Here is a 27923-nt window from a genome sequence, read left to right as displayed (position 1 = left end):
GGATGCCGTCCGCGTCCGACGCGCTGTCCAGGTGTTCGCTGTATGATATTGCGGCGATCTTGGCACCGTTTTTGGAGCTTTATCGGTGTCTCCGCACGACATGGCCTAAACGCGGTGTCCCCGGCTGTCACTCGGACTTTTGAAATGCTGTTTTTTCCCCCGTCTCCACTTCCCTCATCTCCCGGAGAGTGAAGCGGGAACACCGTTTAAAGATGAAGACCGACACGGGCAGGAGAATTTGATCCGTGTCTGTGTGTGTGTGGTTATACCTCGATAGCGGTCGGGTTAGCCAGCTAAGCTCAGAAACCCGGCTCGGATAATCGGATTTGTGCAACCATGGCCGGGCTCATCAAGAAGCAGATCCTGAAGCATCTCTCCAGGTCAGTCCCGGAGCTGTTAACACAGACGTTTGGCGAGTTGGAGAGAGAAAAGCACGACGGCGGGGACACAGACTGTCAGACAGACGTTAGCTAGCTAACACCTAAATGTCAGTTTAATGTTTATAAAAAGAGACGAACGTCACAAATGTGTTATTTTTATGAGATGTTTTCCCTCTTTTGTCTGTTTGTAAGTTAACGCGCATCCTTGTTTGTCTGTCAGATTCTCAGCTGCGCGTCTAGTTGACGTGACTGACCCGAGACGTGGCTAGTGGCCCCAGCTAACTAACCTACTAGCTCACACTGGGGGTTAGCTAGTAACACTGGAGGGTAACAACACTGGGGTTAGCTAACTAAGCGAGTAACACTGGGGGTTAGCTAGTGACGCTGGGGTTAGCTACTAATACTGGGGGTTAGTAACACTGTGGTTAACTTGACAGTGAAGCTGACGGTTAATTAGTGATACTGGGGTTAGTTAATAATACTGGGGGTTAGTAACACAGCGGTTTACTAGACAATGAAGTTGTGGGTTAACATACTGGGGTTAGTTAATAATACTGGGCGTCAGTAACATTGACCTTAGCTCGTGACACTGGGGGTTAGCTGGTGGCACTGGGGGTTAACTAATATCACTGGGGGTTAGCTAGTAACAATTGGGTTAGCTAGTGAGTGAAGGGATAATCTCTCGATACTTGCTGTAGCAGGCTGAACGTAGCTAATATAGCTAATAACACACTGACTGCATCATAGACCACACAATTATGAGCTAACTAGACCTTCATTTGACGTTAATACGTCGGCACATGGTGAAGGTGTGTTTGCACCTTTTTTTTCACATCTGTGCCTCCCTTTAGGATGTCTTAACAGACCCTCAACACACAACACAAGATCATTAGAGAAGCCCTGTAACTGCCAGTCTACCACCTTTTAATGAAACACGTTTGACAGCATGTTGTCAGCAGAGATAAATGAGCCTGGTGTTGGTTCAGGGTCTGTTTTGATGGCTTGACCAAAATAAGCCCTCATTTTTTTAATTACTCTCATGTTTTGCTTTAATGGGCCGCATCAGCTTGAACCGCTTTACATGCATTATTTATTATTTTCCACTGTCCCCCTCGGGACTTTCAATGGACTACTTCCTTGTTTTGTTCCTGTGGCAGAGCTTAAAACGCAGAGCACTGTTTTCCTGTAGCACTAACCTGCTGCTGACCTAACCGAGCACCTTCAAACGTGTTTAACGCCAAGATGGACTACGCTCCCGTGGAGTAAATTAAATGACAGCTGTCAAATGTATATTTTGCAGCTTGCAGATGACTAAGTCTTTGAACAGTTTATCAGTATGCAGGAGGACCGACTTGTGTTCATGACAAGAAAAGGCACGAAGATGGTAGTGCTTGGTGAGAAAATTGTTTTGTGATGAGTCAGTTGTGATTTAATGCGAGACTCACATAGCAATACCTTTTTAATATTGTTGAGACTTTGTCCTTCAAACCTTTCATATTGTCAATCTGTCTGCATTGTCTCCAACACAGACTTTGAGTGGCATGCCCTTCGTTGTCCTAGTAGCCTAAGTTGTGTATTTGTCTTCTTGTGTGTCTCTATCTCTCTCTCTCTGCAATGCATAAGTGTTTCTGCACATGACTGTGCATGCCCTCAGCAGCATTAGCGTCCACATCGACAGGAAATGAATAGAAGAGTGGCGATGAGATCTTGTCTTCTCTGATCTCCTGGCTTGATTGGTCGGCACTGAGCGGAAGCCGACCTTGCTAGCCAATCTGGCGTCATTCTGTGTAATGATGTCATGGCAAAAAGTGCTGATGTCAGAAAACCAAATCAGTGTATGTACTCTACTGTTTATCTGCAAATACAGTACAGCGATGTTCATGCTTTGGATGATTAAGTTCGAAGATGGGTTAAAGATTTTAGTCGGCTCAGTTGTTGCCTCGTCAGCACCGTCCAGGAATAGTTATTGCATTGCTGGCTAGATTACTCACACACACGGCTATAGGTGTGCTTTGACAACTACAGGTTATGTTGTGGGTGTCAACATGTCCGCTCAGCCGCCACGCTTAATGTCTACAGAGGACATACGTCTGTCTGGTACTTGCGCACACTAGGACAAGCGTCTTTTTCGAGTCAGGCCATCCTTCCAGTTCATTAACTCGGTAGTCCTCCTCTGGCCTATGCGTGTGCGCTGAGGCGTCTCTTTTTTTGTACAATGTGTACGGTTAGAAGCAGCATTGTGTGTCGCTTTTCATGTGCAAGGATATTATGAATTAATATGAAGTTGGATGAGTTGTTGGTGTGCATTTGTTTTGCGTTTTCCTCCTGTGAGAGTGTCGGGGGTAAAAAAAGGTCGAACTCAGGTAGCCCCCGGGAGTGATTAGTTGACACACCGTGTTTGTCTGCATTACGGACGGGTTTAGATTATTGACGGGTCCTTGGACCACAGCCAGACGGAGTCAGATCCTGTTACACGCACAGACACACGCTAATATAGATGGATGGCGAAATGGCCAAACGCAGTCTGACTCTTTATTGTCTCTGCCGTGTTCCCTGGTAAAGAGTTTGTCTGGCTTTCACAGGGAGGTTGATAGGCCACAGGCTGAGCTGGTATATTAATGTGATACAGGAGCTTAATTCTAGGTGTTGAAGAATGAGCCTCAAACGTGCTATTAATGGCCGGTCTTGTGGCAGAGATATTGCATTCCCACAAGGGACTTACTATTATGTCTTTCCATTCACATTTTCCTCTCCCTGTCCTTTCCCATTATTCGTAACCTGCTGAACATTTCTTGTAAGAGTTCATATTTGTTTTGAAGGAACCCCAAAAAATGTCACACACTGTCGTCAAAATGTCTTGGTCCTTTTGAAATCCATACCATCTGTTTTAAAGACCTGCTTATTATTGTCACAAGACAGTCCTGCAAACTGCAGACGACATACTCTACATCCTCAGTCTCTGGGGGGATAATGAAATCTTTGAGTGGTAGAGGGAGATTTTCCTGATGTGCATAAGGCAAAGCTGTTAAGAGACAAACGTACACAGAATAGGACCCTAAGAGGGAAAAGATAATCGCTATCTTCTAATGGAAAGAGTTCATAACCTGCGAGATTGGGCTGGTATGCCTCTTCTCTTCCTTCATGGCAAAGTGTAGCATTCAGGTCCAATACTCCGTTTTCATCCTTCTCAGTCTGCTGTTAAGGTTTATGATTGATATGACAATGATGCATTTTGTTGGTGGAAGCTCAACTGATCCCACGTGAAGTTCATCTGTTGTATTTGCAATTGGTCAAAAGGAGACGAGCTCAGTCAGGGGGGCCATTTTCAACTCTGGGTCAGCGGCGTTCGAGTACCAGGGGATTGAGAGGCCGGCGTTAGGATCGTGCTTTCTATTGTGTGTAGCGCACATATGAAGTGTTCGTTCTGGAGCTTCTGCGGTGTGTGTGATGAGTCCATTTCTGCTTTTGCGGTTGCCGTCATGACTCGTCCCGTCCTGCAGTAGCAGTGTGATGATGCACCACAGTGATGAACTCCATTATTTCCAGTGTTATTGCTCACTGCTGGTGGGAAGGCTATTATGGCATGCGTCACGGCCGAGTGTCTGGCTGTGGGTGTATCATCAGTGTGTGTAGCTGTGAAGAACGTGTGTGTGTGTGCACAAACGTTCTGTTTGTGTGGCCTTTGACCAGCGGCCCTCCAGGCCCTGGCGTCCTCTTTGCTGCTGTGTAGCCGTCGTCTTGGACTGTCTTCGCCTTCACGCCGAGCTTTAAACCGTCTCCACCAGGACATTAATATTCTAAGACTCTCGGGCCTGAGCTGCCAATATAGACTTGCTTCACTTTGACAGGTTGCCTGCGTGGTGTTGTTGTTGAATTGTTGACGTGTGTGTGTGTGGGTGCTTTGAAGGAGTTTTTGCACAGCTGTGGATGTGTCTCCCTTTGCTCTGTGTGCTGGTATGTGGGCGAGAGAGTAATTCAAGTAATCCATCTTGATGATAACTTTGAGGTGACGCTGTGTTTTTAATAACTGTCCTATCAGTGCTGCGTAATCTGTTTGTCTGTCAACACATTAGAGCAATGGACACTTTGCCAAGAGCTTTAATATCACAGTAGTGCTGTGCAGAATCATGAAACAAAGAAGTCGAGGTGTTTCTTTTTCTTGTTGGTGTGTTTACTCACTCCATTGCCAGCAATATATTATAATATTATATGTACAAGTTGTCCTGTGTGCATTTGGCATTTAGCAACTTGTGACCACTTTTTTTTTAATAGATATATCAATAAAACGACAACAATTTCCCCATAAATTCACCTGGAAAAACTAAATAAGCGCGGCAGTCGGATGATAAAGTTGTAAATGAGCCATGTTACCTATACTTCAATAGAACTTTCCTCAAGATTGTGTTATTTAAAATGAATATTGAGGAAAGATGTCAGACAGCAACAGATAAACAGCAACAGATAATACAAATAAACAAAGGTTCATGCACATGGGTGGTTGTTATTTTTAGACACACACCTTTAGGCAGTCCGCCTGAAAACACTGCAGTGCTGCTGGCCTCATGCAGTAATAAATCATATTTATTTTCCCACAAGCCAATAGAAATATATACAGAAATATAAACAATATTGGGTTACGTTTGACGAACTTGAGAGAGGTTTGCGTTAAAGTGAAGTCGGTCCATCAATACCGTGTTAAACAAACAAGTGTGATTTTAGGAGCAATTCATTTTGTTGGATTGTCTTGTGTGTGCCACATTTGCCACAGGCATCTTTTCGGCTTATATTGGGCGTTTCTATTGGTTTTGTCAACTGGTCTCCTGCGAAATCCAGTCCCTTGATACTCATTACACTCCGCTTTTGACACTGAATGAGCTAGCGAGGGATTTAGAGGCCACTTTAAATGTCACATCCTTCATTCTTGTCGTCGAGCCAAAGCCTGCTGCTTGGTCTAATGAGCACTGGCAGGAATGAATGTGGTGAGGTATCAGACCCTCCCCCCTTTTTTCCTAAATCCCAGTGGATGTCTTCTCTATTCCTGTCTTTTTTCCAATCTGTATGTCTCTTTCTGTCTGGTTGTCTTTGTCTCTTTGTCTTTGCCGAAAGTCCGGGTTGCTAAAACAAGCCGGTTGTCCGATTGAGTCACTCTCGCCGTCATTCCTTCTGGCTCGTCTCCGGCTGGCGCTGATGTCATCAGGCTGCGCCACGAATGCACCGTCAGGGGGCATGAAAAGGTGTCTCTGTTTCCATTCACGGGATCCACGGACATCAGCAGAAAGGAGTTGCTCTCGCTGCGTTTGTGGCGGAGAGACAACGTGGCGAATCCAGCCTGCGGTTGCAGACGTCTCTTAAGTTGATTCACACACAAGCACTTTAAAACCAAGGGGAATTTGGGCATTTTTTATTTTTATTTCTTCACCGTTGAGTGGTTAATTCTCCAGACGTACCCTTCCCCAGCCAGCAGCTAGTCCTAATCTCTTTATGGGCCTTGATTTGGTCCGGTGAGCTCGGCCCCGCCGGCTGGCATAATGACGGATGACCAGAGAGCTGTGCATGAAAGGGGAAAAGACGACTGGCGCGTGAACTCAATACCCTCTGCCTCTTGTTGCGGTTCTCAATAACAAGTCCGCCTGTGTCATTTAGCTTATAGCAGGTCAACGACACATTGCAGTGTTGGTTTATTTAGGACTTATAGAAAAAGGGGAGAGAGGGAGAGAAGGGGTTTGCACCATTAGGAGACCGAGCAGCCAGACAAGGAGCGAGTGACGCTGGCTGGCTCTCTGGTTGATACTCGATCAGCAGCGGGAATAAATATTTCACTGCTTACAAGGCAACAACACCCTTCTCAGAGACACTGTGGTTCTGTATGCCCACGTGAGTGCATGTCCACATCATATTATTTGTGTTTTGTGTGCGAGAGGGAGGTTTTTGTGTGTGTCTGTGTCTTGTTCCCAGGTACCACCGCGCTCACAGAGTCTGTTTGTGTCTGCGGTTACTGCTGAATAATTCACGGGTTACACGCAAAATTGGTAAAAGAATCTTAACACGGCAAAGGAGAAGGCGTTGGAGAAACTGAATCATAAAGCGTCGCTCACGGGGCAAAGTTTCTTTTCACACTCTTCAGTCTTGCGTTGTCTTGCATAAGACCATGAGAAAGAAATGCTTTTGTCTACACGAAAGTTTCCAGTTACACTTTTTAATGGTCCCTCTTTTAGTTTATTCGATTTGGTATCGGGAGAAAAACGTTTGGGACGGTTGATATCTGATCAAAGTCTTATTTGCATAGATTATTATTATTAAGTGTTGATCATCAGCCGTTAAAAAAAAGCATAAATGTTAGATACAGTATCTAATAAGAGAGCAAAAATAATCTGACAATCCGAAAATAAGCAAAATTATCAATGCCCGAAATCGGGTATTTCAAATGATAGCGATTTATCGCTGATTGGACATTTGCACACATTCCTCTCGGCATATCTAAGCCAGTACGGCAGTAAAATACTAAAACTTTGGTCTATTGACAAAGACAAACAGGTCACACTGTCAGTAATGTTCGTTGGCGGTGAAACTCTGAGCTTTGATCCGGCCCCATTTACAGACACACTCATGTAAGTGTGTGTGAGAGATTAGCTCGTAACAGGATTTAACCTACTTGTACTGTATGTGTGCGTTTTTTAAAGTGAGTTTTAAAATTACTAACAACCAACGTGTTTCTAGTGCCCCTCCAGGTCTTTACTTACTTGAAAACAGTTATTTTCACTGCATTATTGCACGACTGTAAACCTCAATGTTTTCAGACTAAAACCTGGAGGACATTGGCCTCCACACGTCAAAGGATGACGGCTGTGTGGCTCTTGACAGTTCGAGAATGTAAAATCGATGCAATCTATTTTAAGATATACCATCAGGCTGGTCTGCTGAGATTCACGGGTCAATAATCCATTCAGTATCTGCCCACTCTGCTAACTTATTAACCAATAATCAGACTGCGAGCGGGGGCAGAAAACTCTTAGGTCATGGACACTGGAGGTTGTGTGTTCAAGCATATTTACTGAAGCAAAAGAGCAAATAACTAAACGCACAGAATCACCTCAGCACACACATAGATCTTATATATACACGTTGCATTTCCTGTGACACTGAGATTGTTAATATCAAAACAAGCTTGTATCCTTTTAATTAAAGGGAAGTATTTGCATCGGCTGCCGTGTGAGGCCCGAGTAGACTTTGTCCTTTCTGTGAACACACACATATCGTCCAGCATGGGCTTCACAAAGGGCAATTATCCTGAGCTCTGACGTATAGCACTGTGCCAGACTTAGGCCTTTTCACCGTACCCCCCACTGTACAATCCCGTCTTTAAATCCTCTATATTGTAACTTAGTCAAACTCTTTTTGTGGGCATTTTCCTTCCCCCGTTATAATCCTATTGAGAGGAAACTATAGAAACGAAGCAAACGAGTACAGCTTAAATGCAGAGGAAAGCTCTTTTCTAAAGGCATTTTCGAGTGGATGTCGTATTTATTTCCATACTTGCAGGGTCAATTGTCTCATCGTAATAACCCTTAAATTATAGGATGGATTTTGAGTGTGTTATTAAAGTGATGTGGGTTTAACTCTGAAATGAAAAGCTTGCCTTAGAAACTATTGTATATTCCTGATATTCAAATGCATTTGAAAAAGCAGTACGTGTGCATTGCATTAAACAGGAATCCCTCTGTTCACATCCAATACACCAACCCTCACAGCTGGGGGGGGTTGAACATGTTTTATACATATTCCCGGGCTCAACGCCGCACTTCTTCTTCGTCTGTGTCTCCCCCGCAGGTTTGCGAAGAACTTGTCGCCGGACAAAATTAACCTGAGCACGCTAAAGGGCGAGGGCCAGCTGACCAACCTGGAGCTGGATGAGGAGGTTCTCCAGAGTCTGCTGGACCTGCCCACCTGGCTCGCCATCAACCGAGTGGAATGCAACAAGGCCGCCATCAGGGTGAGAGGAGCGACCCGTCACAGGTTGACTTTGTGGCTTTTTAAAGGGATAGTTTCACATTTGGTTGCATGAGAAGATTGTTACTGCTTTCATCTTTACATTCACGATGAAGCTAATTATAGAAACCTGATAGCTTAGCTTAGCTAAGTGAAGAAGACTGGAAACAGTGAGCCTTGCTCGGTCCAATTAACATGTTATATCTCTTTTTTTCTTGCCTGGAAACTGCTCAGAGCAAAGAAATAGTTTGGCATGTAACCCTCTGTAAAACGACAAATTGCTGTTTTTACTCGTAATTAAACAAATGAGAAATTACAAGTTGTTTAGCGTTTCCCCAGGTGTCCAGTGTTCATGCTAAGCTACGCAAGCTAACCGCCTGCATGCTGTAGCTTCATATTTAACATATAAAAGTTGTATCAATCTTCTTATCTCTAACTAACTGTTAGAAAATACAACATTTTTGCTTTAAATCTTTATTGCTTTAAGGTGATTGTGCTTTGGTTTGAAACAAATATGATTTTATTTACCAAATAATTTAGTGATAATAAGTGATATAAAAAATATTTTTTATTCAGGCCTAAATGAAAAGAAACCCAGAAAAACAACATAATTCATCCTTTGTACGCACACAGACATGCTGACACTTGAGACTAGATACAGTGTAGATATCTATTAACACCTATTGTGTGCACTTCCATTCAGTCTTTGTGCCTCACACACATACACACACATGGACACACACACTCTGCTGGAGCTGACTGAGATGTGGTCACGGTCACCGTGGTCGGGGTTTGAGAGTAGACTCTGACACACCCTGGAAACAGTGAATGGAGCAAAAAAAATTCCCTTCATTCAGACCAAGGTCCACCTTTTTCTTTCCCTCCTCCTCCACCTAATTCTTGTCTCTCTGTTCTTCTCTTTTTAATTTCTCAACCCTTTTCTTCACACATCTGTCGTCTTGTTGGTCAATACTCTTCCTTTGCTGCCTTTTTTTTCTTTTAATCTGCAGCTTTGAACTTTAAACCTATCATATTACATTTAACCCATCCTTAGCAGGAGCAGTGGGCTTTATATTTTGTTGCTGTGTATTTGCTGTGTCACTGTCTGTGTATGCAGATCCTTTTCAGTAGGTGTGAGTGTGGCGCGTCAGATTTCTGCGTGAACAGGTGAATTGAACCCTGTGGTGCCGCCTGGCTCCAGCTCAAAGTGCATTGTGTTGCTTACTAATAAGCAACACAATGCACTTGGTACAAAAAAACAAGAACAGATCTATATCTCACTTCCTCACTCGTTAGATCCCCTTCTCTTCTTCAGTGTCTTCCTGTTACTGACGAGCAACACTCTCACCTCCTCCATTTTAAAACACTGACACGGACAAATTTAATTAAATAAAAGTACTTCCACTGGTGTAAACTGCAGTAAATGTTTCCTCTGCAACAACCTGCAGTGACATGTCTGAGCCAACGCCCCCTACTGGCAGCTTCTAGCATTTCTTGTGTGTCTAATTCAATTAAAGCTCCAAATCCTTGATTCTTGATTCACGACTTCTCCGCAAACGCGTCTCTCTGCGGCGAGAACCGCGCGTGAACACGAGCGTTTAATCACTTTCGCTATATAATTTGACACGGTCTTGTTGAGGATTAACGGCGCTCTGGAGCTGAATGGAAACGAACTGCCCATCAGTCTAGACTCATTGATTTCTCTTCCTTCATCTCTGCGCTAACGTGCCCGCTGTTTTGACTTGATTTAATTCTGTAGGATTTAATTAGATTCTGTACGTCCCCCATTGATGAAATGGTGATTTAGTTTAGCATTTTGGGAGCACTAAAAAGGTCAGATGTTTGCTTTATGGATCAGAGTACTAACGCTAATCTGCTCTTCTGTTTTCATTCACAGATACCATGGACAAAGCTGAAGACTCACCCCATCACTTTAGTAAGTTTCACCCACACAATCAAGAGGTCATGGAGAAGTTTTGTTTCTTAATTTATTGTCATTTAAATCAGGAAAAATTCTTAGAAAGAAGATTTCATTCTTAATGCGATAGGACTGATTAAACCAACCGCACACTTTACTTTGAGTCCAGAACATGTTGAGACGAGGCGGTTGATCACATGAGGAAGAGCAGGAAGCCGCTGAAGGTGTTGTAGTAATAGCTGTCGTCAAAGACCGCTCTGTTGGCGTAGAGCTGCACGTACACACTGTCCCCCGCCTCCAGCTGCACCACCGCCGAGTTGGTGGCGCTGTCCTGGCTGTCTTCGCCCACGGTGTCCCACGTGGACACCATCTTCTGGCTGTTCATCATCAGGGACACCACCGAGTTGGGCTGTCCGGAGTTGTTGTTGTACATGGTGTAGCTGAAGTAGTAAATCCCCCGGGCCATGGCCGTGAAGACGCCCGTGGCGGGGTTGTAGCCGCTGCCGATGTTGGAGAGGATTCGTTGATATTTAAGCGGCGTGTCCTGTCCGAACGGACCCGTCGAGGTCCCCAGAGCGGCGGAGAACGCCATCTTCAACGTGCCCGACGACGAGCTGTCCGCGAGTGTCTTCAGCTGCACGTCCTGCGCCAGGTTTACTTTCTGGAACTCCTGGAAGAGGTTATTGTAGAGCTTCACGCTGGCTTCCATGGTGGCCATCTTCTGCATCATGCTGCTGAGGTTCTGCTCCAGCGTGCTCTGCGCCTGCGTCATGGCCGCCAGCTTCTCCCCCATGGCGGCCACCCCGCTGAGCAGGGCGCAGGTGTCGGGTTGGCAGACTGCCATGCTGGCCCCGGTCCCCAGGTGGCTGTAATTCCCAAAGCATAGGCTGCTGGAAACCAACAAGAACAAGAGGATAATGCGCTCCATTTTTTTCTGACTCTCAAACCTGGATGTGTGTGGTCCTCAGTCCCCGTGTGTGTGTGTGTATATATACGCTCAGCACCTGGTGTTTTGAAACCTGTTTGTCACTTATTTGACGTATTACATAATATACTTCAACAAACATATCAGGGGACCACAAAACTCTCGAGACACTTTTGTATCAAACGCATATCATGATTATCAGGGCCGCATAATAATAGCCCATTATAATAAAAGAGGTGGCACAATAGCACTTTGTTGAATCCGGTGTGAGTCACTCGACTGTTTAACACAATGTTATCGCACCGCCAACAATGACATGGAGTTATTCTACAACGGTGTGGAAAGGAAGACCGCTTGAAGGTGGCAACAACAGAGTGTCAAGAGTTTTATTAATTTGAGACTGATTCTTGGCATTTTAGGGTGAGTTATCACGCTATACTGAGTGTGTGTGTGTGTGTGTGTGTGTGTGTGTGAGTGACACATGTATAGGCGGCCTCCACATCTCCAGCGGCAGAGGGCGAAACAGGCGGCAACAACATATTTTATCAATTTATCTGCACTTCAAATCTTTTGGTTGACGAAGGCGCAGGAGGTGCAGAATTGATGGCGAATATTAAAACAAAACAGGTGTAAACAGGTGGAGGGAAAGCCTGACAACGGTCCTGTGCATACGGGTTTATATGCAGACTAATCAAAAGCGCAGAAATTAATTAGAAAACTGTACCAAGGAGCTGATCTTCTGTTTTTTTTACTGTATTATGATGTCGTCACAGAAATAAATCCATGAACAAAATCCTCAATTTGAAGAAAGTGATTTGCTTAAATTATTTATTTTTTTAAATTGTATTAAATTTCTTTGATAAATATAACTTGTTAGTTCACTCAAGTGTGTGCCTCTCTTTAAGAGCACAATCTTTCTTTACCGGCTGTAAAATGCTGTTTACTTTAAAGGTTTAACAAACTAAATATTTCATTAGATTAAAAACGGAAAAAATAAAATAAAAATACTTTTGGACTTTTGTGCTTTTACAACGCTGAAGTTATTGAAAACATTTGGATCATAGGAGTCGCAGACAATCTTACATAGCCATGAATTCAACATATTGTTTATTACTAACGATGTATAAGTGCAGCTAACGGTGCAAAAATCCTGTATTTAAACAGAATAAATAGAAAAAGAAGTGGCGCAGCTTTTTGTATTAAATAATTAAAAATATCAACGCTGTGAATGAAGCTCCGAACGATTCGCTGCAGTCCCACTGAAGACTTTGGTTGTTGTCTGTGGAGCTAAGCCTGAGCCTTGCTTGCAGACCCTGGACAAGGTGGTGATGGAGATGAGCACCTGCGATGAGCCCCGCCCCCCCAACGGCCCGTCGCCCATCGCAACAGCATCAGGACAAAAGTGAGCCCTGCGCTGCTTTCTTTTGTCTTCTTGTAACACTATTAAATGATTTGGTATCTCGTGTAGAGTGCACTTTTTGTCTTTTTATTATTGCCGTTTCTTTTTTTTTATTACACATCACTACTTTTTAACAAGTAAAGTCAGACACGTAATACACTTCATAACACATGTATTATGCGGTTTATTACTTTATTTTTTGTTTGCTGCTGCGTGTACTAAAGTACAGCGAGTCAGTTATTCTTGAGATAATCTGCGGTGACAGAAAACGTTGGCAAACCTCTGACTTAACTTTCATGACTCAGCATTTTTAGCTTTTCAATTTCGTATTATTTGACCATTTAGGCGGCCTGAGTGTGAGGTTTATGGCAGTTTTGTGACTCAATAACATCCTTCAAAGCCTCGTAGGTTCTGTATTTTTACCTTTTTATTATTACGTAATTATGTTCAAATGATATCAGACACCCTGTATCTAAGCGTCGCTTATCACCTCGTTTCCCTAACTTTTCTCTCCAGTGAATATGGCTTTGCTGAGAAGGTGGTCGAGGGAATGTCACTGTCCATCAACTCCATCGTCATCCGGATCAGCGCGAAGGCCTTCAACGCCTCCTTCGAGCTCTCCCAGCTGCAGGTCTACAGCGTCAACACCAGCTGGAGCATCAGTGACCTGCGATTCACCCGCATCCAGGACCCGCAGAGGGGAGAGGTCAGTGTTTATTTGTTGTTTTTTATTTAAAAGACTTCGAGGATGTCGTGTCACCCACAAGTTTAACATTTTCCGGTGCGGTTCAGATCCTGACGTTCAAGGAGATCAGCTGGCAGATGATCCGCATCGAGGCCGACGCCATCCAGAGCGCCGAGCACGAGATGCTGAGCGCCCCCATTCGCCTCATCACCAACCAGTCCAAGATCCGAGTCACTCTCAAGAGACGGGTCAGTCACAAACACACACTTACATCCTTTAAAAGAGTCACTTTATTTTACTGTCCCGTGAACAATAATCCCTCCGTGTGGCCTCACAGGCTGCAGGGCCGACAGCAGTGATTCATCAAATGTCTCCTGTGCCTTTTTTAAACAAAACAACACCACTAATGTCTTTTTAGGAGATGTGGAGATTAGATACAATGCGGCATGAAGCCTTTTTGTCTGCGGTCTCTGAAAGCAATTAACCGCATTTGTTTCCTCAGGCGATTACGGAACTGCCAATTAAGACACAAGACAAAAACTAGTCTCCCAAATATGCCGTCTGCAGGGTTTTAGTTCATATTGTATGATAATAAATATTCTGTTGGATGTACATGATAAATAACATGTTATAAGTGTTGGACTGTGATAAACAAATACCTCGCACAATAAGAGAATTTCCCTACGAGTGTCATGTTTCCTTTTTTAAGGAAGCTCTCAGGCTACCTCCACCTGCATAATGCATGTCTATGCCAATGTCCGCCTGACACAGATTAAGGACTGCAACGTGGTGGCCTCCAAGCTGATTCTGATCCTGGACGACCTGCTCTGGGTGCTGACCGACTCCCAGCTCAAAGCCATGGTGCAGTACGCCAAATCGCTCAGCGAGGCCATGGAGAAGTCTGCACAGCAGCGGAAGAGCATGGCCACGGAAGACCAGGTGCCCAAATTTCCCCTGCTATGTCACGGTCTGATAGTTTGTCCATGATCTGCCTCTCTCTCCGTGTCACTGCCCTGATACCATCTGTGTGTCTCTGTCTGTTGCCGTCATCTTCTTTCAACATGTCCTAGTTTTTGCTTCGGAAACACAAACACTCACTGAATGTATTGATCGCCCACACAAATTCACACCTCGCCAGGTCAACCTGCATTGGTACAGTTGTATGTTTTGGTCTGATACGCCATCTACTGGGAGAATTAAGTATTGCATGTTCCAGCAGTTACGTCTGCGTATGCCTAAAATTTACATAAAAACACACTTATAGCATCCGAGCACCTAAAACGTCCCACACTAATCCTTGTAATCTGCATTTTTCCGCGTGTGTGTGTTCACCAGGTGTCATCGGCGCCACCCTCGGCCCAACAGGTGCGCACACAGCAGGCGTCCACGGCGGCCGACCAGAGCGCCACCATGGCCAATCTGTTCAGCGCCTACGACGTATGCGAGACATCCCACCACCTCCAGATCACGCACCTCGACCTGCACATCTGCGACGACATCCAAGTCAAGGACAAAGGTAGCGCGTGAACAGATGACATGACATAAAAAAAACACTGGCAGGTTCACAGCCTACTGGCTTCAATCCAAGCTTTTTTGTCATCATTAACTCGCGAGCTTTTCACTGAAAAGATCAGACGTGACTATTTCTTCTGTCTTCCCTCTGTGCAGTGAGCAATAAGAGGATAACAGGTGGAGCCATGCAGCTCTCCTTTAGCTCCATCACGCTGGACTACTACCCTTTCCACAGAGCAGGTAAGAATCCTGCAGCGATGCCAACACTACCTTAACGTGAACGATTACTGCAACCTGTGCAATGGTCTCATTTCTTCCTTTCCATGCTGGTAGAATACATAATATCCGTCTGTCTACTAACAATTAAATTCTAATTCGGATGTAAATGACAATGATACACATTAAAGTGCATGATTTAAAACCTTATAACCTTGGGATGCACCTCACAAAATCCAAAAGATTCCCATTAAACAAACGCACAACTACCTGTACCGTATTTTCCTCCTCTCCAGGTGAGAGCTGTGAACACTGGATGCACTCCAGCGAGGCCACCAAGACCAGAGAGAGCTGGGTGCGAAATCTCCTCAACGAGTTCGACTCCAACGTGGAGATGTTGAAGAGCGCCGTTCGAGACCACCAAGGCCCGCCCCCTGCGCACAGCTCCCCTCAACACAGTAAGCACGGGGGCGCCTCCGGGGGGCGTGGCTACATTTTTTTTTTTTGTTGTATCGTACCTGGCACACAGCACATCATCCCTGTGGATTTTCTGTCCTCTAGTGTCCCTTACGGACGATGTGTATGAGCCTCTAGGAAGTCAGGCGGGAGGAGGAGGAGGAGGAGGAGGAGTAGGGCTTAGGGAGGCGGAGGCAGGACTCCTAGAGTGGAGCACAAACACTCAGCCTCCGGCCCAGTGCTGCTGGTGCCTTGAGCCAGGTACCTCGGTGTGTGTGCGCACAGCTGCGTGCGGTGACACACCTTTTTTTGCAAGGCACAAGGGTTTCTCACTGGGGGGGAACTGCGTGGTTTCTCTGTTTTTGTCTCTCTCTCTCTCTCTCTCTCTCTCTCTCTCTCTCTTGTCATTTTGTTTTTGTCCCACCTTTCTCCTTCTCTCTCTCCAGGTAAGATAAACACCTCCTCCAGCGCCTCCTTCAGTCCTCCTCTCCCTCAAAGCTCCAAGACCCAGCTCATGTCCAGCTCTGTTGTTCTCAGGATCGCTGACTTCAGCATCTATCAGGTGACTGCAGACGCGCTCCGGCTCGCGCACCTTTCATGTCAGGAACCACGGAGACTACGTCCTCTTCACTGCTGACTCTTAATCGATGCTTTCTGTGTCTTCTTGCAGGTGTCGACAGCGGACCAGCGCCGCTCCAGCCCCAAGACCATGATCTCCTGCAACAAGAAGTCCTTGTACCTTCCCCCCGAGATGCCGGCCATTCACGTCGAGTTCACAGAGTACTACTACCCCGACGGAAAAGACTACCCAAGTAAGACTTGGCGTCTCATTTTTTTTAAAGAAACATTCATCCTTATAAGTAGGTCGGGAGCTGTTTTTACAAACCTGGCTTCCTCTCTTTCCTCCTGTTTGGATCTATTGGGCCCATTTATTCAGCTGTGGGGAAGTCACTGACAGCCATGTGGCTGAGGAGACATTGATTTTCTAAATTACACCCAGTGTTCTGAGTGAAGAATTACCCAATTAATTCATGTTATTGATTTCACACCGTTTCACTGCCAACTTACACAAAAATTAAACACTTTTGAAGCCTTTTCATTCATTTTTTTTTGCAATAAAGCGGAAATTGTTCCATCTTTTTGTGATTCCTCTCATTGTCTTATTCCCCCCCTCTTCTCTGCGACTAAATGTGTAACGCCGTCTCTCTTCCCGACTTCTAGTCCCGTGTCCTAACCTGTACGTCCAGCTGAACGCCCTGCAGCTGGTCCTGGATCCGCGCAGCCTGGTGTGGATCAACCTGTTCGCCCTCGACCTCAGGCAGAGCCTGGAGCAGTTCATGGAGATCTACAAGCTCAGCGACTCGCAGCAGCCCGACGAGCACGTCGACATCAAGGTGGACGGCCTCATGCTCAAGGTGAGGAAGGTGGACGCGCAAGCTGTCGTTCAGGTTTGAAGTCTGGTACTGATTCAGCGTTTTCTCCGCTCCATTAGCTGGTGGTTCCCATCGACCGGGACGCCTCCTGCCCCGCCGATCTGCCTCGCTCCATCTCGGTGCAGACCTCGGAGATGGTGGCCACGAACACCCGGCACCCGGCCAACTGCACCCGCTCGCACCTCGAGGCCCTGCTGCAGGCCTTCGAAGAGCAGCCCTTCTTCTCGCCCTGCTTCTCCTCGTTCCCTCGCTCCTCCTCCTCGGTTCCCCTCCTCCACCCCGTCTTCCAGCGCCACGCTCACGAACAGGACACCAAGCTCCACGACATCTACCGGGGCCTGGTGGCGCCGACGCTGGGCACGGACGCCCTCAAGACGCCGGCCGCCGCCGACTTTTGGGCGGTGCACTTTGCCCAGTTCTGGGTGGACTACGAGGGCACCCGCGGGGGCAAAGGGCGGCCGCAGCCCTTTGTGGACTCCTTCCCTCTGACCGTGTGGGCGAGTCAGCCCGCCAAGATCGTCCGGCACCAGGAGAAGCTCCGATGCGGATCGGGCTTGTCCAGGAGCACGTCCGGAGAGGGCGTGTCGCGTCTACAGAAGAAACGGTTGTTGAAGGACTATTACAGCACCGAGGCGCCCAACGTGACGCCGCCTCCCAGTAACGGACTCCATAAACCCCTCTCGTTGGACAGCCTGCCCTCCTCCTCTTCCTCTTCTTTGTTATCATCAAGTAAAGATGCAAATGTGCATATATTGGTGCACGTGCAGAAGCATTTAAGCGCTCAGGTACGTTGTTCATCCTTTTTTTGTTGTCAGAACTGCACGACGTGTAGTGAGAAAGTTGCTTTTTACTCTGAATGGATGAAGCGACAATGTGATGAGGAATAAAAGCCTGTTTTTCTGTTATCCCTCATCAGATTTTTGCATCACACCACAAGGGTGCAGAGATTCAGAGAGTCATGATTCACATATGCAAAACATTTGCTTGTTTCACACAATTATTGGATTTTGCAGCAGCAGTTGCATATTCATTTTGAATATTAAATTATCAAAAAGAACTCATTGCACTTGTAATTGTCCACATGCATTGTCCTTTTGCAATGCATTTTGATAACAGCTTTGGTCTCTGTGTGTGTGTGTGTGTCTGTGTGTGTGCAGGTGAGCCACCGGCAGTATGTGTTCCTGATGCAGCTCCAGCGCAGCATCAAAGCCCTGCAGCAGACGCTACAGCAGGATCTGGAGAAGATGGGCTCCAAGAAGGAGCGCTCCCAGCGCCCGGCGGACCACCAGCCCTTCACCGTCTGCCTGGGTCTGCTGCTGAAAAGCGCCGAGGTGTCCCTGCTCCTGAAGCCCATCCCCCAGCCCGAGGGCTCGGGATCCCCACTCGGCTCCGAGCTGTCGCCCTCCGACAGCCGAGGAACTCTGGACACAGGCGAGGGAGCGGAGAAGGGGAGCGACGGGTCCGAAGGAGCGGCAGGCGTGGCGACGTCCAAAGGGGCGTGCACCGTGGACCAGCTGCTGTGCGGCGAGGAATCGGAGGGTCCCGCCCCTCTCGTTCCCAACTACGCGTCACGTCCCGACTCCAATCACAAAGCGGCGGCGGACGAGAGGACTTTCGCTAAGATCTCCGGGAGGCGGAGTTCAGAGGAAGGGGGCGGGACGGGAGTGGACGGAGGCGACGACGCGGGAGCCGGACTCGACTCCAAAACCCAGACGAGTGACCCGCTGGCCGACGGCAGCGACAAAGACAAGTCTGCCGCCGGAAAGATGCCGCAGTCGATATCCAGGTATTCAGTTTATCTCACACAGCGGTTGTTTATTCACGTCACAGTGTCGTGATCACGGAGAAGCAACAAGACGGTACTCAATTAAATGACACTGGTGAGTAGAGTCAGTGCTGTACAGAAGGAAATGTAGGCGTTAAAGTATTTAAAACACTACCAAAATAGTTTTTATGACCTTCCTTGACTTTGTTTTTGCTTTCAGCACCTTTTTTAGACTCAAACTGACACTTTAAACAATAAATCCATACGTCACCTGACATAAAATTAATCTACTTCATCAATTATTTGAATGTTCTGAGAACTCAAAAGGACGTCTTTAAATCTGCTGGTAGGTCCAAAACCCAAAGATATTCACTCTCTAGTTTATAAAAAAACAATCAAAAGTCTTTTTTTTATTGATTAATTAACTGAATGAAACTATTAAACATTGGTGCTGTTTAAATATATATTGTTTGCCTTTTTTTAAACTGAGCAAACAGTCATTTTATTTAATCATAAGGTGGTTTGGTGAGTTGAGGACCTTTTTAAAACGATCACAACTGAATCCAAATATTCTAGTCTGTTGGATGATGAGTGTAAAGAATGAAGTGTTTCTCTCTAACTGAATCTGTCTCTTCCTGAACACAAGAGCTGTGTGTGTCTGTGTGTGTCTGTGTGTGTCTGTGTGTGTGTGTCTGTGTGTGTGTGTGTGTGTGTGTTTTTGTCAGTATGACTTATGAATGTTGACCGACTTTGGCCGCGTCTTCCCGTGTGTACTGTCTTCATATCCACCACTTCCTATTCTTGTCATTCCTTAAACTCTTTCACTTCCTTGTCTGCCTCTTGACCTTTGCTTTGACCTTTGCAAGGTGTGTGTGTGTGTGTGTGTGTGTGTGTGTGTGTTTTCTCTCTACCAAGGAAAGGAAGTTTGTCTGTGGTTTCTGATCTCCTCAGCTCCTCAAACTCCAGCAGATCCACCTCCCTTTATTCCATGTCCAACATGTAAGGCACTGGATCTGTGACTAGCCGTGTGTGTGTGTGTCTGTCTGTGTGTGTGTGTGTGTGTGTCTGTGTGATTTCCCTGGATGAGAACAAATCGGTGCAAATGTGCGTGACGTGAATCCTCGGTGGACATATGCATGTTTGCATGCGTGCATGAAACTCCAGTCCCCATGTGTGTGTGTATGTGTGTGTCAGTTTGTGTTAAATGAGTGTTGTGTTCGGTGTCTACCTGTGACGGTAAAGATGAAAAACAAAGCTCCTTCTTTCTTTTTCTCTTTTTTCTTTTTTTTCCTCCTAGCCTTGTGTTCTCAGTCTTTTGGGAGCCGCTTTGATTTTGAACCGCTGACTGAGTTCTTCTGTGGATCGCTTCTTTGTGATGTAGCACACTCTGTTCTTCTGACACGACCTTAAACAACACACACACACGAAGGACCGAGAGCCGTATTTAATTCATGAACTCTCGAGTAAGCCGTCGGCAGCCTCCGCTCGGTGTCAGATACGACGAAACAAAAGCACCGCTCCGTTTTTTACTCGAATATCGACGTCATCGTCGATCATAAATCGGTGGCATTCGTGTTTTTAAACTCTACTCTACATGTGACTCACCATGTTCACCTCTTGTGTGTGTGTTGTAGCGGTCGTTTGATGCGGGACCGCTCCCAGTCCAGTTTCTCGGTGTCCTACAAGAACATGAAGAAGAGCCCGTCCCTGCAGTCGCTGGACAACATCTCAATAGACAGCTACCTGATGGAGGACGCAGACACGTACAGTCAGCAGGAGAGAGGTGGAGCAAACATTAACGCATCCTGTACACGCAGCAAACAGCCTTCTGCATGTTGCTTATGTTACTTATTTAGTCGTGCACATATGCAAATACGTATAAAAGTGTCCAGCCCACGTTTTGGACACCAAGAAACACTGATTTAATGTTAAAACGTTTGTCAGAAATAGTGTTTTTACATAAAACAAGACATTGCAAATACAGAATCTCCCCCAATTACATTAAAAAAAATAATTTTCTCTGTAAGGAAACTATTAATTCTGCTTGTTTTAATCGTAAATGGTAATTTGTCACTGTTCTGTAGCGTCTAATGACCTCTGACCTCCTTGTATAGGGATAAAATATGATTACTGCATATGATTACGGCATACTGTATTGGCCAGCAGGTGGCAGCATTGTGCTGATATGCGAGTAATGCAGCAGTGTTACAGGTCATCAAAAATAACCTTTCTTTTTACAATTAACACTGGAAATGATGACGGCGCTTGCACAGGACGCCGTAGTGCGAAATGTAAACCACGTCGCGTTAAAGTGATGTGCGTTTGTGTTTCGATGTGCGGCACAGACGACGTGTCCATCTCCGGCTTCAAGGACGCCGTCAGCGAACAGAGCGCCACGGAGAGCGCCACCGAGGCCGTGACTGGTCAGGAGCAGGAGGGGGGCGTGTCCCCCGACACCGTCAGCGCCACCTCCCAGAGCATCGACGATCTCGCCAAAGACACAGTGAGCGGCCCCAAACTTCTAGAAAAAAAATATATATTCATAGCTCCACGTGGGTATTGATTGTGTGGATCCATATCCCATCTTGTATAATGTTCTGCTTCTCTCTGTGAAGATGAATCATTGCTGTAACCGTGGGTTCATAATCTAATCACCTAAAAGTATTCTATGTACAACACCAGCTTCTTTGTCCCCGCCTCCAGGTGTCGGTGCTGGTGCTGAAGGTGCAGTCGGTGTGCGTGGCCATGGAGGCGTTCGGCGAGAGCACGGCCGTGGCTCTGGAGGTCGGCCGGGTCACACCCAGCCAGCTGGGCAACGTCAGCCTGAGACAGTACCTCAGCACCCGCAGCCTGGGTAAGAAGGAGGAGGCGAGCACCTCCGCACATATCGGTTCAAAAGAGATCCGGATGAGTCGTCTCGGTTACTCGTCGGCGAGTGAGGACGGGTTGAAAACAGCGCGGTCGTAGATGTTAGCGCGCTGTGTAAGGCTGAGAAAGAAAGCATGCTGTTGCTCTCTGCAACTGAGCATGAAATGTGGTGCTTTTTATTGAATGCTTTACAGTTACAACATTTCAAGGTCTGTTAACATAATAGATGTGTAGTATAAGACATCGCCACACTCGTAGAAATGATGTATTTGTTTTTTCTGGCCGGTTAAAAACAGAAACTTGTTCTTTGCAAATAGACCTGAAGAGGTTTTTTTACAGGATGATGAAAGCTAAAGAAAAGTCCAATTCATTCATTTGATAGTAGTCATAATCAAATCTGCCTTATGGCAAAATATGGGAGTAACAACAAGCTGTTTTACGGTCGTGAGCTGGTGGGCGACGTTCAATCCGCTCAAACAGACTTGAGGAGAAGTCGACCTCGTTCTTTGGTCCAAACTGAAGCAGGAAGATGAAAGAGAAAAGACTTTTTTATCAAGATGTGAGCCCACAAGTGGGGCAGCGACCAAACAAAGAACAACAGGGGAATGAATACTGTGTGCGTGTGTGTGTGTGTGTGTGTGTGTGTGTGTGTGTGTGTGTGTGTGTGGATTTAGTGGAAAGCCGGTCACATAAACAACATTTAGTTCTTTTGTAGATTCTTTTTAGATCTTTTTTTGGGCTTTTTTTTTGCCTTTTTTATTTGACGTGATGAAGGTCCTGGAGCAGACTTTAAGCTGTTGGGCAGGGTTTAGTGCACAAACACACACACACACGCACGTTTACACACACACACACACACACACACACACACACACAGGCACCCCCTCCTCTTGATTTACCTTGCCGTAACTCCCCACAGGTATGGTGAGTTCAGTACCAATACCTGCTCAAAGCAGCCAAGGTAACTGCTGTGTGTTAATTCACCATCTGTAACTTAACATGCATGCCTGCCTCCGTGTGTCTGTTTCCACGTGTGTGTGTGTTTGTGCGTGTGCGTGTGTGTGCGTGTGCTTGTGCATTTTTTACTTCCAGTTTGTCTTCTGTCAGATCTCATTTCCAGACGCAGGACTTTTTGCTCGACGGCATGCACTGCAGATGCACATTGTGTGTGTGTGTGTGTGTGTGTGTGTGTGTGTGTGTGTGTGTGTGTGTGTGTGTGTGTGTGTGTGTGTGTGTGTGTGTGTGTGTGTGTGTGTGTGTGTGTGACTGCATGTTCTTCAGAAGCAGCAGGTCTTTATGCGACATTGAGATCTCTTTCCTTGTGTGTGTGTGTGTGTTGGTACTTAAGAGAGGTTAAATTTGTGAGTAATCGAGTGAGTGAAACCCATTATTTGCCACATTACGCCGTGTGTGTGTGTGTGTGTGTGTGTGTGTGTGTGTGTGTGTGTGTGTGTGTGCCACATTCAAATGAACTGCAACCGTTTGTGCAGACTGGCGTTAACTCCTGATCTTCCTATTCACTGCTCTGTCTAATTCGTCCTCCCTCCATCTCTCTCTCCCTCCTCCATCCCTCCCTCCATCTTTCCCTCTCTCTCCTCCTTCCCTCCCTCCCTCCCCACCGTCCTCATCTCTCCACTGCAGCAGACTTTGCAGTTTCAGTCCAGTGATTCAGGCAATGAGAGAAACGCCGGCTTCCCTCCCTCGCTACCTCTCCTCCTGCTATCTTTACAAGAGCAATCCCTCCTCCCCCCTCCTTTTTCTTTCTCTTTCCCTCCACCTTTCCTCCCCACTCTTCCCTTCAGCTCCTACTCCATCTTCCTACTAATCCTCTGTCATTCAACCCCTTTCCCTCTTCACCTTTTCTTCCCCTCATCTCCCTCTCTCTCTCTCTTCCTCCTGTCTTATCACAGTTACTCAGTCCCTGCCTCCTGGCTCCTTCTCCTCTATTCCTCCCTCCCATCTTCCCATCTTCTCTCTCTCTCCCTCCATTTGCCTCGACCCTATAGCCGCACAGGATTGAGAGAAAATATGTCATTTTATCTGAGAAAAAGCTGACAGCATTGTGTGTGTGTGTAAGTGTGTGTAAGTGTGTATGTATGGGCCTGCAATTGCTCGATGGCATTAATCCTCTCCTGGCTTTCAGAGTGCATATTAAAGGGATGTGACGCACGTCTCACAGTCGTAATGAGGAGATTTCTCTCTTTAAGTGGCCATTTTCATGCCTTGCTGAGTGTTTTTCTGTTTTTAAAAAAACCTGTGCCTGTAATTGTGTGCTCGCCGGCTCAATTTGTGTGTAGAGTTTTGTGTGTCAGGAGTGTTTTAATTACCTCCCCCCTCTCGGGTTTAACGCCTCTAAACCACCACTTTTATCAATTTGTGTGTCTCTACTTTCTCTCCGTCTTCACTTCTTCTTCTCTTTTCCATAAGCCGGCCACAGATTTCAGCTCCTCAGAGTTTTTAGGTTTGTCGAGTGTCTCCTTTCACGAAAAAAGGCAGAAAACAAATTCTTCTCTTTTGAATCCTCAACACTTCGGTGGGAGTTTCCAGCAAATCCTCTAATCCCTTGTCCTCGGAAATAATTAAACATCACTGCAGCGAGGCGCCCGTGGGATTGAACACATCCTCTCCTCGCTCTCTTTTCAGCCCACCTTTTTCCTTAAGTCCTTTCTGTGTCTCTGTTTTCAGCTCACTTTGCTTTTTCTCTTCCTGATATTCTGCTTCCTTCAGCCTTATTTGAACCTGACCTTAACATGCACCCTTTTGAGATTATGTAAAATCAATCTGTAAAGGGCTAAGTGCATGTCCTGATGATGACTTTATGACCAACATCGGTGGTTTTGTTCCTGCACATTTGCTCTTTAATGACTCGCCCGGTGAAATAAAAGTTAAATAAAAGAGAAGCAGTGGACAGATTTGCAAGTCGCTGCAAATCAAACGTTATAAGCTGCGTAAATGTGCACGTTTTCAGGCGCAGATGAGTCATCAAACATGTTTAAATGTTGAAAAAAAGAGAAGAGAAGAATTGATTTGGATGCAAAAATATATCGACGTTTCCAAAAAACAAATTCGCCTTTTCTGTACCGCACTTTCACAGGAAAAATACATTTTTAATTTGACCATATTTTAAGTTGAATGTGTATTAAACAAAGTACAAAAAGGGATAGAGGTATCGGGTGTATTTTAATGTCAGGTTTCCGTGTGTTTTCCTCTGAAACCCGGCTAACCGCTAACGCTAACCCCTCGTCTCTCCTCTCAGGCGGCGTCGAGGTCGGCTCGGCGTCCGGCGGCGGCGTCCTCCGCGGCCCCGAGGTGCGCGCTCGCCTGCGTAGCGGCCCCTGCGCCGCCGCTCACTCCCCGCTGGCCGAGCGCAACGGCTTCCTGCAGCTGCGTCTGCACGGCTACCGGGCGAGCTTCCTGATGTCCACGCTGCGCAACCTGGCGCACTTCCTGGAGGACGACTCGGCGCCGCAGGTGCTGCCCATGGAGATCAGCGTCAGGGACACGCACGTCGACCTCAAGGTGAGGAAGCCGGTAGCTCATGTTCCCACGACCGTCCACCCGCGTGGCTTCAGCCGGACGCTTAAACTTTAAACGTCTCTGTCGCAGGACGACGGCCCCCGCGACAACCCCTCCGACTCCGATCCCTCGCCCATCGCCCTGCGCGTGGACAGCCTCGTCATCCACAGAACAGACGACGGCTCCTTCTCCATCGGAGGTGAGGGAGAGAAGGAAAAATCATTTTTTTATCTGCCAGATATTTCCACCTCCACTTCGGTTGCTGATTCACCGCCGTTGCATAACTCGTCCTGTTAACGTCCACGATCTGAACATCCGCACCTCCAAATCCCTCTCTGTTGTCTCCTCCTCTTCCTCTTCCTCCTCCTCGCCAGTGGACACCGCGGCCGAGACCAAGCCCCGGGACGAGGGCGCGTCGACGGACGACGCCCTGACGCCGGTCCCCGAGGTGGCGGGCGGCGTCTGCGGCGTACCGAAGGCCACGCAGACCCAGGCCCCGCCCACACAGACCCAAGCCCCGCCCACCAGCCCCCCTCCATCCACTAGAGAAAAGGTGAGGATCGCCGATATGAGAGGAGAAGTGTTCAAGCACAAAACGACGCCTGCAGAACATCTTAAAAAGCAGAAGATTTCAGATTAAATTTTTTCTGGAGGCTGATATGTAAAAAGATGAAATGCTAACTGTTGCCAAGCTATTCCAGTTCAATGCTTGGCTTGCTTTTTAAAGTGCTTTTTACTAATTCATGCAGGATTCGAGTATCATATTTTCAAACGGAATAATCAAAGTGAACGGATACTCAAAGCGCGTCTGATCCAAACAACAAAACAGGGTTTTTTTGGGGTGATTTGCTTCAACGTGAGTTCTTCCGATGAGCGTTGAGACGAGGCTGAAAGCGTCTTTTAAACATCCAGAGCGTGAACATAGTGTGGAAAGATTTTCCTCAAACATGACGTTGTTTGTTCTCTCTCCCTCACGCCTCCCCGGTTCGTTTCCAGATGCTCGCGGACGAGAACGAATGTCTCAAAGTGGAGCTGTCCCGCACCAAGATGGCGCTGGCCGAGGCGCAGATGGAGAAGGACTCGCTGCTGCACCGCATGAAGACGCTCAAAGTCGCCACCGGATAGTCGGACCCGGGTCTGACGCTGCCGGGCGGCAAAAATATAAAGTTTAAAAAGGTTAAAAGCGTCTCTGGTGGAGATAATTCTCCCATAAAGCAATGCAGAGGCCGAGTTAAGACGCAGAAATACTTGTTTTTACACGCTTGTCGTTTTGTTTTATGTTCACCACTTTGGACTGCGGAGGCTTGGAGAGAGAAAAGGGACATTTAACAGGACTGTGTGTGTGTGTGTGTGTGTGTGTGTGTGTGTGTGTGTGTGTGTGTGTGTGTGTGTGTGTGTGTGTGTGTGTGTGTGTGTGTGTGTGTGTGTGTGTGTGTGTGTGTGTGTGTGTGTGTGTGTGTGTGTGTGTGTGTGTGTGAGAAAAAGAGGATCTATATCCATGGCTGTGCCTACAGAAAACCCTTCCCACACTGAGTCTGAACAGAAAAAGAATCACAGCTAACCTTAGAGAAAAGCTTCATTCACACCTGATCGATGAAGGAAAACAGAATGTCGTGACTTCAGAGGAATGTTCACACAAAAAAACACACAAAAAGACTTATTTTGCACCTCAACCTTGTAATTTAGCGCTTTCATATTCAGAGGGGACGAGAACAATCACTCTCTGGCTCGTCCTCGGGGTGTGTACAGTGTATATTGTGTAAGATTGTCAAGACATGACTATTTTCTTCAGAGCTATGAACGGTGATGCAGTGTTTCAGTTGAATGTGTGTGTTTGTGTGTCAGCCAGAACAAACATTTCATTACCCCGTAGAGGATGCTTTGTCAGCTAAATGCCCCACAATAATGTCTGTACCCCCCCCTCTTATTTTTCTATGTGTAAATAGCTCCTCAACATGTGCAGCACTTTTAAAAACTGAGGCACTGTAAATACAACAGAGGAGAGAAATGTAGAACTTGTTTGCTCCCTTCTTTAAAAAAAAAAACTACAAAAGAAGGAGATGACTACACATTGAAGCTGCCTGACTACATGTACGTGTCTTTATGTACATTTCTAATCTGCAATGTCACATTTTTTCTTCATGGATTTGTGTCGACAACATCTGCCGCTGCCTCACTGATGACGACGTCCTCTCCAGACTTCACAATCAGCAGTAGATTCATAAATATGCAACCGTCGTGACGACTTCAGCTCGGTTCCTTTATTTTTCCCCCGAAAAATAATATTTCTTTGCACAAATGTGGTTTTTTCGAGACTTGAAATGTCAGAAGTGGGATTTTAACACGATTGTATGAGGAGTTTTTTGGCGGAGAGGGAGAATGTTGTGTTTCTCCTCCTCCGTCGCAGCTCCTCCTCTTCCTCTCTGACAGACTCCTCCTCCTCAAAACCCTGCGGAGGAAAGAGAAAAAACACAAAAAGTGATGAGTTGTATTTTGTCTGTCGAAGCTGCTGAAATGATGATGAAAATAAAACCGTATCAAATTCAAGACGTTTCATCGTTGTTAGTTTTTCTTTTGTGTATTTGATTTATTTCAATATGTTTTTGTGTATAATAATCTTATTTTTATAATTAATAATTTTCTTTTTTTCCCAGATAAAAACGTCACATGACACTGACTCAAATGACATCACTTGAGGCGATTTAATTAGTTTTAATTTGCTTTAGTGCGTCCATAGGACCTGGAACAATGAAAGCATGAAGGATGCTTGCGGACAAATTCAATAAAAAAAATTCAATTAAAAAAAAAAAGTCAAGAATGCGTTAAAACTGTATTAATGCCGAGAATAAAACTGAACACTTCAT

At 46.2% G+C, this 27923-nt stretch overlaps 2 protein-coding genes across 3 annotated transcripts; one reads left to right on the top strand and one right to left on the bottom strand.

Moving 5' to 3' along the window:
- Positions 1 to 2: 2 nt before the first annotated feature.
- bltp3b (bridge-like lipid transfer protein family member 3B) lies at positions 3 to 27606 on the top strand. 2 transcript variants are annotated; one of them, XM_068586297.1, is made up of 23 exons: positions 3 to 380; positions 8208 to 8370; positions 10264 to 10302; positions 12520 to 12611; positions 13125 to 13314; positions 13401 to 13541; positions 14065 to 14232; positions 14629 to 14809; positions 14962 to 15045; positions 15318 to 15479; positions 15924 to 16039; positions 16148 to 16289; positions 16699 to 16892; positions 16970 to 17695; positions 18068 to 18696; positions 19591 to 19674; positions 20310 to 20458; positions 21021 to 21178; positions 21379 to 21529; positions 24800 to 25062; positions 25150 to 25258; positions 25434 to 25612; positions 26056 to 27606. In XM_068586297.1, the coding sequence occupies exons 1-23, from the start codon at positions 337 to 339 to the stop codon at positions 26182 to 26184; spliced, it is 4293 nt and encodes a 1430-aa protein (XP_068442398.1). In that variant the 5' UTR covers positions 3 to 336; the 3' UTR covers positions 26185 to 27606. The 2 variants fall into 2 exon arrangements, with proteins under 2 accessions (XP_068442398.1, XP_068442399.1); XM_068586298.1 differs by lacking the exons at positions 25150 to 25258; positions 25434 to 25612; positions 26056 to 27606 and having other exon boundaries at positions 22463 to 24885.
- Positions 10478 to 11128, bottom strand: LOC137791812 (complement C1q-like protein 2). Its single transcript, XM_068586995.1, has one exon. The coding sequence runs from the start codon at positions 11126 to 11128 to the stop codon at positions 10478 to 10480; it is 651 nt and encodes a 216-aa protein (XP_068443096.1).
- Positions 27607 to 27923: the final 317 nt, after the last annotated feature.

Source organism: Clinocottus analis, unplaced genomic scaffold (assembly GCF_023055335.1).
Source record: "Clinocottus analis isolate CAN_PGR_092001 unplaced genomic scaffold, fCliAna1.0.p SCAF_20, whole genome shotgun sequence".
Taxonomy (NCBI): Eukaryota; Metazoa; Chordata; class Actinopteri; order Perciformes; family Cottidae; genus Clinocottus; species Clinocottus analis.
This window is presented reverse-complemented; position numbering and strand designations above follow the sequence as displayed.